This window comes from Equus asinus, chromosome 5 (assembly GCF_041296235.1).
Source record: "Equus asinus isolate D_3611 breed Donkey chromosome 5, EquAss-T2T_v2, whole genome shotgun sequence".
Lineage (NCBI taxonomy): Eukaryota > Metazoa > Chordata > Mammalia > Perissodactyla > Equidae > Equus > Equus asinus.
The window spans coordinates 26,971,997-26,984,291 of NC_091794.1; the positions used below are offsets into that span (position 1 = coordinate 26,971,997).

The 12,295-nt window shown below is 39.1% G+C and overlaps 1 protein-coding gene across 3 annotated transcripts; it reads right to left on the bottom strand.

Moving 5' to 3' along the window:
* Positions 1-1,190: 1,190 nt before the first annotated feature.
* On the bottom strand, positions 1,191-12,249 carry WDR53 (WD repeat domain 53). 3 transcript variants are annotated; one of them, XM_014868139.3, is made up of 3 exons: positions 12,117-12,249; positions 6,555-7,050; positions 1,191-1,808 (listed from the first exon to the last, which is right to left on the bottom strand). In XM_014868139.3, exons 2-3 carry the CDS (start codon positions 7,032-7,034, stop codon positions 1,215-1,217), a joined length of 1,074 nt encoding a protein of 357 aa, XP_014723625.1. In that variant the 5' UTR covers positions 7,035-7,050; positions 12,117-12,249; the 3' UTR covers positions 1,191-1,214. The 3 variants fall into 3 exon arrangements, with proteins under 3 accessions (XP_014723625.1, XP_044627299.1, XP_044627300.1); XM_044771364.2 differs by having other exon boundaries at positions 11,380-12,131; XM_044771365.2 differs by lacking the exon at positions 12,117-12,249 and adding an exon at positions 5,827-5,893 and having other exon boundaries at positions 6,555-6,693.
* Positions 12,250-12,295: the final 46 nt, after the last annotated feature.

Below are 12,295 nucleotides of genomic sequence, written 5' to 3' on the forward strand. Positions count from 1 at the left end.
TTTTCCTTTCCTTAAATTCCAAATGAGATCACTAAACAACATTTACCAATTGCCTGCTTAATTGGTCAGGACTCTCTAAGTTGCAAGTTAAAAATCCAGCTCAAATAGCTAAGCAAAGATTCTATCTCTTCACCTCTAGGAAAGACTTTCCACAAGGTGGGGCACCATAGACTCACATCCTATCAGCTTAGCTACCTGAGCAGTACATGCCGACTATCCTTGGACTTCTGAGTTATATGAGCCAATGAATTTCTTTTTATTCCCTTAAGCCAATTTGAATTTGGTTTGTCACTTGCAACAAGCATTCTAAAACCAAGTTTATCAAAGACACAAGGATAATGATACCCAATGAGATGCTCCCTTCAAAACTCTGAATGTAAGAGTAAGTAGTATAAGCAGAAGCTGAAAGAATATGCAGAGAAGGCAGCAATTCAGGCCATGATAAAAATGAACTTACTCTTGACACACTATGTTGGCCTCTAATCTTTACCTCTTCTATAACTTCTCTACCTTACATCTTCTGCTTAGTCAGAGTTTCTGCTTATTCATGACTTCACCTTATTCTTGGTCTCACCCGTATGATGATCTGGATTGCTACATAATATCCTAACCTGATTTGACCCGGAACCTTTTTCCCAGAAACAGCAAAAGGTAAGTGTCAGCAAAGCCTCCTGGGCTTTAAACAGAACAAGCAAGAACAGGTTTCCTCTTCCAACTTGGTAAGGCTCCTCATGACATCCTAGGATCCAAACTAACTCACGTTATAACTAATGTGGTAACCACATTTGGATCAGGATGTGGGTTTCCCTCAGGCAGGAGGCTTGACAAGACAACCAAGATTCTCTGCAGATACCAAATTGTGCCTGAAATTTTCCTGGATCCTCAGGTTCATTAATGTCTCTGAGTCTCAATTCCTGTGGCAATAAAATGGGGGAAATCACCCACTTCACTGATTTGAAATAAGAAATGAAATATATGTAAAATGGCTGGTACCTGGTCTGTACTCAGTGAATACTGGTTCTCTTCCCCCAAATTTTAATATGTCATTTACTATATGAAGTATTACCCAATTATTTTCTTTTGCTCAAATGTCTTAAAATTTATACCATGGAATGGTATTATTCTACATACAACAAACAGTTTAAACAAAGAATCAGGATTTTTTTTAACCTAAAAAAAGTTTTGCTGCAGTTTTTCAAATGTTTTTATTGGATTTAAATCCCATTTAAGGGATATACAGATATAGAGCTAGTTTGATCAGCTACTAATATATTTTGGCATCCCTTTATTTTTGTACTCAAGAGCCAGTTCACTTTTTCTCCATGTTCAATACTTAGCTTTGGTAAAATTTTGCCATGCTCTTCATCTGTTACTGAAGCATTAGCGTTTCCACCCTGCTTGGTATAAGTTGCTCTTTTAGTTTTCTTCCTGTGGGTATGTTTTGTAGGACTCTTCTGTTTTTTCTCAACTTCACTGCTTACATCCCACAATATTATCTTCCCATCATTTCCTCCAGTAAGCAGCAAATAGGATTCTGGCAGAAAGCAGACCTGGGATACTCCCAAAGTGTGTCCCTTAAATCCCAGTTCCTGTTCACACTTGACTCCCATCACCCTAAAGATTCGAACCTTACCATCTTCTGCACCACAACTAAAAATATTGCCGCACGACGCCACAGACACTGAGTGAGCTAGAGCAGGGTTTAAAAGCTGACCAGGTGATTGTGGGCTTTCCATTTCTTCTGTTTCCTCCTCCTGTAAATTTGTAATCCAGAGTGGCCGGGCTTTCTGAAGGTTCCACAGCATCACCTTTAAACAGAAGTTACACAGTCAAACAGAGTTCTAGCCTTTTTGCTCAACTATCATGCTTATTCCACTTCTAATAAAACCATCAAAGTAGCCTGAGAATGATTAGTAGGAGACACTTCCAGTAACATGAAAAAAAAAACACCTCAGATGGCACTGCAACATGCCAGTGGAATGCTACCCTGGTACCCAACCTAGAATGCCAATTGGCAGTAAGGTACACTTTAGAAAACAAGCTCCTGAATAACTTTTGATTAAGAAATCAAAGTGCAATCCAAATTCTTAAGCAGTTGCCAGTTTCTTTAAGTCATTCTACCCTCATCTCTGCAAGTAAAATGAAAGATTATGAAATTTATTAATTTTAGTCTATGCTGGTTACAAGTAAAAATGCCTATCAACTAAATAAACTAAATCTGGAATATCACTGAAATAATTTCTATCTGGAATGCTTTTCCTTTCCTTTCACATTACCCTAATTATCCATCCTAGGGGCTTAGCTCAAGTCCCTGTCCCTTCAAAGAGGCTTTCCTAACTATTCCAGCCCACTTCTCTCTTTCCTCTATTTAACTGATATTCTATTAATTGACGTATACTACTAACTTGTCGGTTTCTTGAAATTTAATTCATCTTTGCTAATGCCTGGCGTAATACCTGGAAAAGAGGAGAAATTCCAAACACATGTGTTGATTAATTTGACATCCTGGTATATTTGGCTTTTTGTTTTTGTTCCCCACCATGATCTTGGACCTACTAAATTGATTTAAATGAAATGTTAATTAAAATGTATTTAAAACAAAACAATAACCTTCGTGAATTGATTTTACTCTATAATGTACTGATTCATTTTCTTCCTGGAGCAACTAATTTGAAAAGGAAAATTTTTTCATACTTTCAGAGAGAATAGACAGCTTTATTCTACCATCTCATATTACCCCTGAATTATGACTCATAATTTAAAATGGATACTAGGATAAGCATGATCTTGTTCAGATAGTCAAAAACATAGAGCTGAATTGACAAGATTATTACTGCTGATGATATTAGGGATTTGGTTTTCTGTTCAGCGGAACTTGTCTCAACTCCACCTACTTTCAAAAGAAGTGACAGCTAATAACACTTATATTTTGTTTCCAGTAGGAAAAGCACTGAAAATCCTTTTGGATTGGATCTATAACATTATACTAAGTGCCGGCAATCACTATTTGGGTGAAGTCAAAATACTAACAAACTGAAATAAAGTAAAACAGTATCAAAAAATATAACAAAAATGAATGGTACTAAAACTTGATGTGGAAACAGCCTCTATAAAAAAACCTGAACACAAGGAAATTGGACATCCCAGAATCTGCTAGCTTAACTGTTTTGGCAGGTATCCCCAAGTTCTTTCTTGCACAGCTCCCATAATGCCTGGATTATATTTGTCCTCCTTAGACACCCAAACACGAAGTACATCCAAATGTTTTCAGCAGCTTAAACATTTTTGTATTTATTTAAATCATCTAAACGTGCTGACAGCCATCCCAGATTCTACCAATTCAAGAATCATTTTCAAGTACTGAAGATTCGCAAATTGTTCCTGCCTGGACATTCTCTTCATAGTTCTTTACTGTTCCTAACTCCCAAAGATTCCAAGGTGTTTCACAACGTCTCAACTACCTGTTCAAGTGGTATCACCCTAAGTGGGAGAGCTAGAGATACCGAAGGAAAGAATACAAGAGCTTGGGGGTTTTGGTCCTATAAAACTTTAAAGGGAGAGAAAGTGGACAATTGGCAAATGTTCAGAAGTGAAAGCAATCATATCAAAGTGACCCTGCTCAAAAATTTCTCTCCCTACCAAAACATTTCTTTCCACGTAAAAGATTCAATGGCAAAAAAAAGCGCCTCCTCCATGTGGCATCCTGATTCTTCTTTGTTTAAAGATTGGCACTTGACCTAACAACTGTTGCTAATCTTTTTTTTTTTTTCATTCTTCTCCCCTAAGACCCCCAGTACATAGATGTATATTCTAGTTGTGAGTGCTCCTGGTTGTGATATGTGGGACACCGCCTCAGCATGGCTTGACAAGTGGTGCCATGTCCTCGCCCAGGATCTGAACAGCGAAATCCCCGGCTGCCAAAGCGGAGCCCACGAACTTAACCACTCAGGCACGGGGCCAGCCACAGCATCCTGATTCTTAAGTGTTGGTACCAGTGATCTTTCAAATGCCAAAAAAAGAAGAACAAACCTTTGAACCATTTATTTTCAGATGCGAAAGTGAGGGGGGAAAAAATCAACACGTATGTTACAGAAATATATGATGGTTTCAAATTTCCAAAGGTCTTTATGAGAAAAAACTATATTTGAGTGGTGGGTACACAGGTATTTATTTAATATTATTCTTTATACCTTTATTTATGTTATGTTATTCTTTATACATTTATGTATTATAAATATTATTTTGTACTTACTTAACAAAAAAATCAAGCAGTCTTAAATGTCTTAATAAATTACACTTTGTTCTTAAGGTCCCTGCCTCTTTAAGCATGCTTTGCCTAATTATTTAAACTTAGCTAAATCAAAGGATATAATTTTTATAATTTCTATAATGACAAAGATAGGTGTGTTGAACATATCTATTGTGTGTGGCAGTAATTCAACTCCTGCCTTGGGATAAAATGCATTTGCTCAGAAAGAAATAACTCTCAAAATTAACCTGACAACAACTCCCCTCCACAATTATGCCTACATTCTTGGACTCTCCCACAGGCTGGGCTGTTCTTCAAGTTTAGAATACTGGATAACCAGGTTTTAAGAAGTAAACTGTGGAAGAAGTTATAGTTTCAACTTCAGTTAATGAAGCAATTTCTTAAACGCATAGTTGTGCTGTCTTACCCACTGTTTTTATACCACAACCCAGTGCAGAAGTTAATCTACAGTGAACTTTTAGCAATTCTTGGCAGTCAAATCAAATAAGCAATTACCTAAGCTTTCCTTTCAGAAAATATTTATTTCCCATACCATTCGCTAACAGCTGCCTGCTACTAAAGCATCTTGCCCAGAACTGAGAGCAAAAAGATAAATTCTGGATGCCACTTCTTATCTAATATTAAGAATACAGGTCATTTTTGCACACCTAATTGTTTACTGCCATGCCTAGTAGTTGATTAATGAACCAATGATTGAAAACTGGTATAGCTTAAGGATGAAAGAACGACTAATCCAAGAGACAATGAGACACTGTACAGTCTGCCTACTTAAAACAGATATCCACCTGGTTGTGCAGGTCTTTCTGTACAACCAAATAGGCAGATTATCACTACTAAGATAGAAAACGTCAGAGGTTTATAAAGGACTTGGTTGAGATCTAGGAGCAGAAAAGAAGTTTAGAGGTAATAGGGTCACTGTGCCCCATAAACACAGAATAATTCTCAATAGAGGCACTATAGACATTTTTGGCAGGACAAATCTTTATTGTTTAGGGACTGTCCTAGCACTGCAGGATATCCACTGATTCTGCCTACTTGGGGGAGGGGTGAGGCAGTAATAGTGACAACAACAAAAACCAGCCTCATCTACTTCTAAATTACGAAGGGGGGTGGAGGATGGAGGAGGGAGTGGGAAAGGTCACTGGCCAAGAAGGCAGAAAGACAAAGCCTTTGATGCTATTAGAGAACCACGGAGTCTTAGAAGAAAGATACCGTGTACAGTTGAGAATGTAGATCAAATGCCTAGCGCAGTGCTGGGAACACAGGTCATTAATAAACAATGGTTCTTTTTCTAGAAGCCATCTGTTCCTAAACCAAGATGATTTTCTACCACATTACTGATGATATTCTGCTTGAATATCTCTGGTGTCACAGAGAAAAAAACATAAGCTTTGGAGTCAGAGAGATTGAGGTTTGAATCCCAATTCAGGCAGCGGTGTGGACACAATTTGAATCTCAGTTTCCTCATTTCTAAAAAAGAAATAATAACTATCTATCACAATGTGATTAGAATGCAGACTATCTATGTAAAGCACTGGCAAGTATTAAGTGCTCACCAAAGAGACGCCGTGATTCTTCTCACTCCAGTGATAGGAGATTTACTCTCAGAAGGAAGCACATTTGCTGTGGGAAAGTGGAAGCTATTTGAAACCTTTCTTTTATTAAACCAAAATCAGCTTCCCTATGACTTCTACTTAGACCAGCATATTCCACTTTTTCCCCTCATGAAAACCAAAAATTAAACACCTCCAGTTCCCCACGCAATGGGGTTTCTAAATACATCTACTCTCCTGATGGCCTTCCTCTGAATTTGGGCTAATTTGTGATGTTCCCCTCAAAACTCAGCATTGAATACAATGCTCTGATCCTGGTCACCAATACACAATATTTCAATTAATGCACTCCAGAATTTTAAAGTAAAAACAACAGATCCAGTCCAACTTTTTTTTAAACACAGAGTTTGCAGAGAGTGATAAACTCTGCCTTCAGCATGCCCCTTCATTTGAACAGATGTTTAGAATATTTGAACTCTCAGGTTTTAGGAATGTATTAAAGCATAAAGAAAGGAAGACCAAACGATTAATAATTACTTTGTAAATAAAATCTACTAGGCTTTGTCAAGTTAATATTAAACATGCAGTAGAAGTAAAGCTTATGGTTCATAAATAGGTAAGACATCTTAGTAGAGAATAGAAAATGCAGATATATTTAGCCCAATCAATAATTTGATTCAGTTAGCAAATTCCATTTAGAAATTACTCAAGTACTCTCTGCAAAGCATCACCTGCATATCCAGTCCACATGACACCAGGCTCTGAGGCCTTTGAGGCCGAAAAGCTACAGACGAACAGATATTGGAATGTCTCTTCAGTGATCTGCTAACTTTCTTATTTTCCAAATCCAGGATTTTGATTGCCCCGGAGTCATCAGCAGAAGCCAGCAGGTTTTCAGTTTCATTCAATGAAAGACAATTGATTTCTTCTTCATTCACATGAAAATGGTCCAGGGAATCTTTGAGGGACCTTACGTCCAGTATGCTAATGGTTTCTCCATGTGAAGCATAGAGCTTCGTGGGGTAGGAAGGAGAGAATAAGACACTGGTAACATCATTAGCCCCCTGGAAGTGTGTGTGTCCTAATGGGGTTCCATCTTCACCCCAAACCATGAGCTCTCCACCCTCTGCCCCAGAAGCCACTAGCCCTTCTTGACTTGCATTCAGGCAGAGAATTGGAGAAGATTGTCCACCAGTCCACTTGAGTGCCATAATGGCCCAGCAGACTCTGTGAAGAGAGAGAAAAAACTATAATCTCATGTTTTATATAAGAACTTGACAGTAGGAGACAAATGCAATAAGCAACACATCACTTAAATATTTCTAAAAGACATCTAAGAAAACTCGATCAACCAAAAAAGACATTTGAAGATCAAGTCCACAAAAGCCTAGCTGAACACAGGGCTGAGGGGCACCTGGCTGGCACATGCCTAAGGCTTCCCTTGCAATCAGGTGCCCAGGTAAGCTAGGTTCTTCAGCCTGTGATATGAGCCCACATAAGAATAAACATTAAATATATTTATTTTAAGTTAGGAAAAATTCTTTTTAAGAGAGGGCTACACAATCATCAGGATTTATCTTTTATTTGAATAATGTTTGAGAGAGTGAGCTCTGGAGCTAATCTCTGGGTTTAAATATCTGCTTCCTATCTGGGTGACTTTGGGCTAGTTACTGAAGCTCTCTGTGATTCACTTTCCTTCTCTATAAAATGTGGGTGATGATAACACCCATTTCATAGTATCAGAGAGGATTAAATGAGATAATATACGTACAGCACATTGAATAGTGCCTGGTACACAATGAGTGCTTGACAAATATTACCATTATCATTTTTCCTATTTTTATTAGGCTGGTCAAAGTGGCATCATATATACTACACCAATGGTCCTCAAAATATGGTTTCCAGTCTAGCAGCATATCACCCAGGAATTTGTTAGAAATATAAAGTGCTGGACCCCTCAAAAACTCTGGGGGAGGGACCCAGTGATGTGTTTTAACAAGTCTTCCAGGTGGTTCTGATGCATGCTGGAAGTGGAAAACCTGTACCACACCAAGAACCATCCAGGGAACTGGAACCCTTGGGTCTTACCACCAGAGGCTAATCAGTAGGTTATTTAATTTTATTCTCAAAACAACCCTGCTAACTGGTAATTATTCCATTTTACAGATGATAAAACTGAGTCTCAGAAATGTTAAGTAATTTACGTAAAGTCATCTTGCCCTTAGGATTTGTATATGGGGTCCAACATAAAGGGATCCCAAACTTTTAAATAACAAAGACTCTTTTCTAACAATTCCACTTGACAACAGTTTTACTTGTTAGTATTCTTTGAAAGTACAGAAAATGACCAAAAGCTACTAGTAATTACTGCTTTTAAATGCATTCACAAATTTTTAATCACATTATCACCTGTTTGTGTTTATACAACAGTAGTAGCTATGTTCGAGATTTAGATTCCGTATGCCAGGCATCCCAGATCTATAAACCTGAATTGCCATATAATACTTACCTGCCTTAACTACCTATTGGGCAAAACAAACAAGAAATCAGGGCAATTTATACAACTCTAAATGGTCACACAAAAGGAAGCAAAGAAATCGATCTGGATAAATTTAATTTTTCCTTTCACAAGCCAAGGGAGAGTTATCTAGTGAAAAACTGCCATAATTGCTTTACTATTTTCAGACATGATACTCGAATTTAGTTGAATGACACAGAGATAAATTTCCTAATATTGAAAAAGCATTTAAAATAATCTGGCAATCTGCCTAAAGTTTCTATTCCCAACACAAAGCTTACTTCCTCCCACTTTGAGCCAAACACAAAAAAATCACTAACTACACTGCAAAAAATCACTAAGCTACTAGTAATCAAGGTAACAGAAACATGGTCACAAAATCAGATACAGCAATTTTCATAAAGATAAAATGAAAAAAGACAAAAAGATACACGTTTTATTTCAGCAGAAGCACTCAAGTAGCATCTAGAGGAAACTAATTTGAGCAACTAAGTTTTAATGGAGAGGTTTGAAGAGGAAATGACTCAGAGGAAGGTGAAGACAGGGAACCCTGGTGGTTTGATTTTTGCTGACAAGTACTGAAATACTAGTTAAATAATTTGCTACCATAACAAAGATTCTTGCCAAATGTTTCAGATAAACCAAGAAAAAGGATACTTAAAACGATTTAAGATGAAAGGTATTCATATTATTTAGGCTTAGGAACAGCCATCTATGGTGACTATTGACTTATCATACGATGAAGATGATATCCTACCTTAAAATATGAAATTTGAATTAACCACTGAAAAGGCCAAGTTACAAATAACTTTAATTCTGTTACGAATTTTAGAGGACTGATCACTTATTTCCTAAGTTTGAGTTTTAATTTTTCTAAGGTGAATCAACTTTCAAGTCCGGAAGTGGGCCCTCTACAGCTTTAGGATTTGGGGTGAATACAGATTTTAGATCCCTGCTGGGAGTTTAGGTTTTCTCTAAGACAAGATGAGGCAGGGTTTCTAGTACTTGTATTTCTCCATCTCAGATCTACCCACAGCGGACTAAGTAAATGTTGACTGGCAGGTAAGTTTTAGCAGATTTTTTTCTCTGATATAATTCTTTTCTGAAAAGATTAACTCAATTTTAAAGATACATTTGGTTAAGCTCCAACCCAAAATGTTAGGTCCGGCAATAAATGGATTTCGTACTTAAAGGGACTATTATAGACAACAACACAGGTCCTGTAAATTTTTCCATAACGGAACCAGTAGTAACTCTTGGTCTATTAATCTCACAAGACCAAGGCCAGCTCCACCTTAACCTTTGTGCACTTAAGAGTAAAAAACACTAAACTTCTGGGGCTGGCCCGGTGGCGTAGCGGTTAAGTTCCCACATTCCACTTCGCGGTGGCCCGGGGTTCGCCAGTTCGGATCCCGGGGCAGACATGGCACCACTTGGCAAGCCATGCTGTGGTAGGCATCCCACATATAAAGTACATGAAGATGCGCACAGATGTTAGCTCAGGGCCAGTCTTCCTCAGCAAAAAGAGGAGGATTGGCAGCAGTTAGCTCAGGGCTAATGTTCCTCGAAAAAAAGGGAAAAAAAATACTAAACTTCTAATCTCATCACCACATAGATAATATCTATTGATCACCTAGCTAGTCGGAAAAATAAAAATAAAGACCTATTATGGGGAAAATTAAGAAAAAGAGTTGGGAAAGCCCCAGAAATCCATACACTCTGATGCTTTAATTTTAGTCAATCAATATTTACCATGCAGTGTTTATTAGTGACTCAACCAGAGCCCTCCACTCACTGTTCACTTAGTCTGCAAAATTAAAATTATTTGAAACACATGCAAAGGCCACCATCAAAAAGTGTTAAACAATCAGACTGCTATGGTGGAAGGAAGTGGGAAAAAATGTAGATTTAATATCTAGGTTAAATCAAAACAGTCTTTCAGAAATGAGCTGTCAAGCAACTGTTTCTTATTTTTCTCTTGCTGGGACTGGAAAGCCCATCAGAAATAGCTACATGCCACTATTCCCACATTCAGGTATCAAGTCAACAAGCTTCTCTTCACATATGCAGATGCCTAAAGAACCAAGCACAACAATTAATCATATCCTATTGTGAATAATTACAATTAGATAATAGATTCCTTCCATCAGCTAATGATCTCTACTCTAAATACTCTGCTCCAGTCTTATCTCCACACACCCATCTTTGTTAAGTGTCTGTACTTTTAAAGCTGTTCGTTCTGCCTGGTTCTTTGCCCCCTTCACAGAGGGACCAACTCTACTTATCCTTGAAGACTTAAAAGAAACCTAAGTGTCTTTCCAGATAAAACTTGGTCTTCCTTCCTTGGATGTCCTATGGCTGAAAGCTGAAAAATGAATAAAATTCCCTAGTCTGAGTTCACACTATCATTCAAATAATACAGTGAGGGAGAGTTACAATCACTATAACTACACGTCAACTTTTCTTCACGTTTGGATTTTCTAAAGTTGGCCACGACGTGGAGAAACTGGATAGCAACCAAAGTGACTGAAGGGCTGCATTACTGGCATTAGCAAGAATAAAAAGAATCTGGGTTACTAAGAGTGGAGAAAAAAACATCTGGGAAGAAGGGAAGGGAAGTAACAATCAAACACCATATATCAGAGAGTACAGAAGGTAGCTGTTATTTTTTGTTTTTACTGGAGAAAAGAAATGGATTATACACAGCAGGGGAGCTTCTGGAAAGATTTCTTACTACATAAAGACGAGACATTGGGGCCGGCCTGTAGCCAAGTGGTTAAGTTCTCACACTTCACTGCGGTGGCCCAGGGTTTCGCCAGTTCGGATCCTGGGCGCAGATACGGCACCGCTCGTCAGGCCACCTTGAGGAGGCGGCCCACATACCACAACTAGAAGGACCCGCAACTAAGATACACAACTATGTGCGGGGGGGGGGGTGGGGTGGGGGGGGAGATAAAGCAGAAAAAAAAGAAAAAGACGAGACAGTGGAGTTGACTGTCTCGTGAACCCTATTATTATAATAATTGCTTATTACTTACCTCAGAGTCGTTTTGAGAATTACATAAAAATCCGCAGAAAGGACCCTAGTAGACTGCCTGGCTCACATGATAGTTATTATTTTCTCTTACTAAGCATTCTTTAAAGGCTTTCAGAAAACTTTTTGGGCCACCCAGGAAAACGCAGTCTGATCGAATAATGCTGAAATTCTTTCCCTTCCAAAAAGCCATCTATAATTATAGCTTCCACGTCATTCTCCCGATTGGACTGTCTAATTAAATAAAAACACATTGCCTTAATCCGCCTACTAATGCACGAAAGACTGAGATAGGCTACGTTTAGTCCAAAAGAACGTAGCACTTAATAAGCACTTCAACGGCACTTTAAGGTTAGCCAACCTTTGCGCGCGGGGGCGGGGGAAGGGGTACGGAGGAAGGGAGGTTCAAATGCGGCCACCCCATTTTCCGAATATACGCTGGGACACACGTGCTGCTAAATCTCGGTACTTAGAACGAGAGGGCCTGAACAGGAAAAAGATGACCTTAGCTGCCAAAGGTAAAGAAAGATCCAACTCAAGCCAAAGGCGGCGGAGCTAGGAACTGGCTAGCAAGGTAAGAGAAGTTTCCTACATTAGGTTGGAGTCTGAAGCTGGGACCTAGCTAACATAGGGAAACCTCACAGGAAAAGAGGCCCAGGAAAGCCCACGAGGGACCGCGCAACCAAAAAGAGGAAAAGGCACAGGACGACAACCACCAACCCACCGGCGCCAGCCTCATACCTGCGCTTCCCGCTTGCCTCCTCGGCGTCTCGTGATGACGTCACCCACCAGCGCCCAATCCCAGCTAGCGTTGGCCGCCCGGCGCCTCAGCCAAACAGTCACATCCGGGGCCGAGAGGAACCGCGGACGAGCTGGGCGTGCGCCCTTGCTTCGTGCCCTCAACCCGCATGGCGGAGCCG

Bases quoted from the DNA above. Each gene is read 5' to 3' on its own strand.
- WDR53 (XM_014868139.3), bottom strand. From the start codon at position 7,034: ATGGCACTCAAGTGGACTGGTGGACAATCTTCTCCAATTCTCTGCCTG. The intron at 1,809-6,554 runs GTGATGCTTTGC...TTCTGTTTAAAG, and splicing joins CATGTGGACTGGATATGCAG to GTGATGCTGTGGAACCTTCA.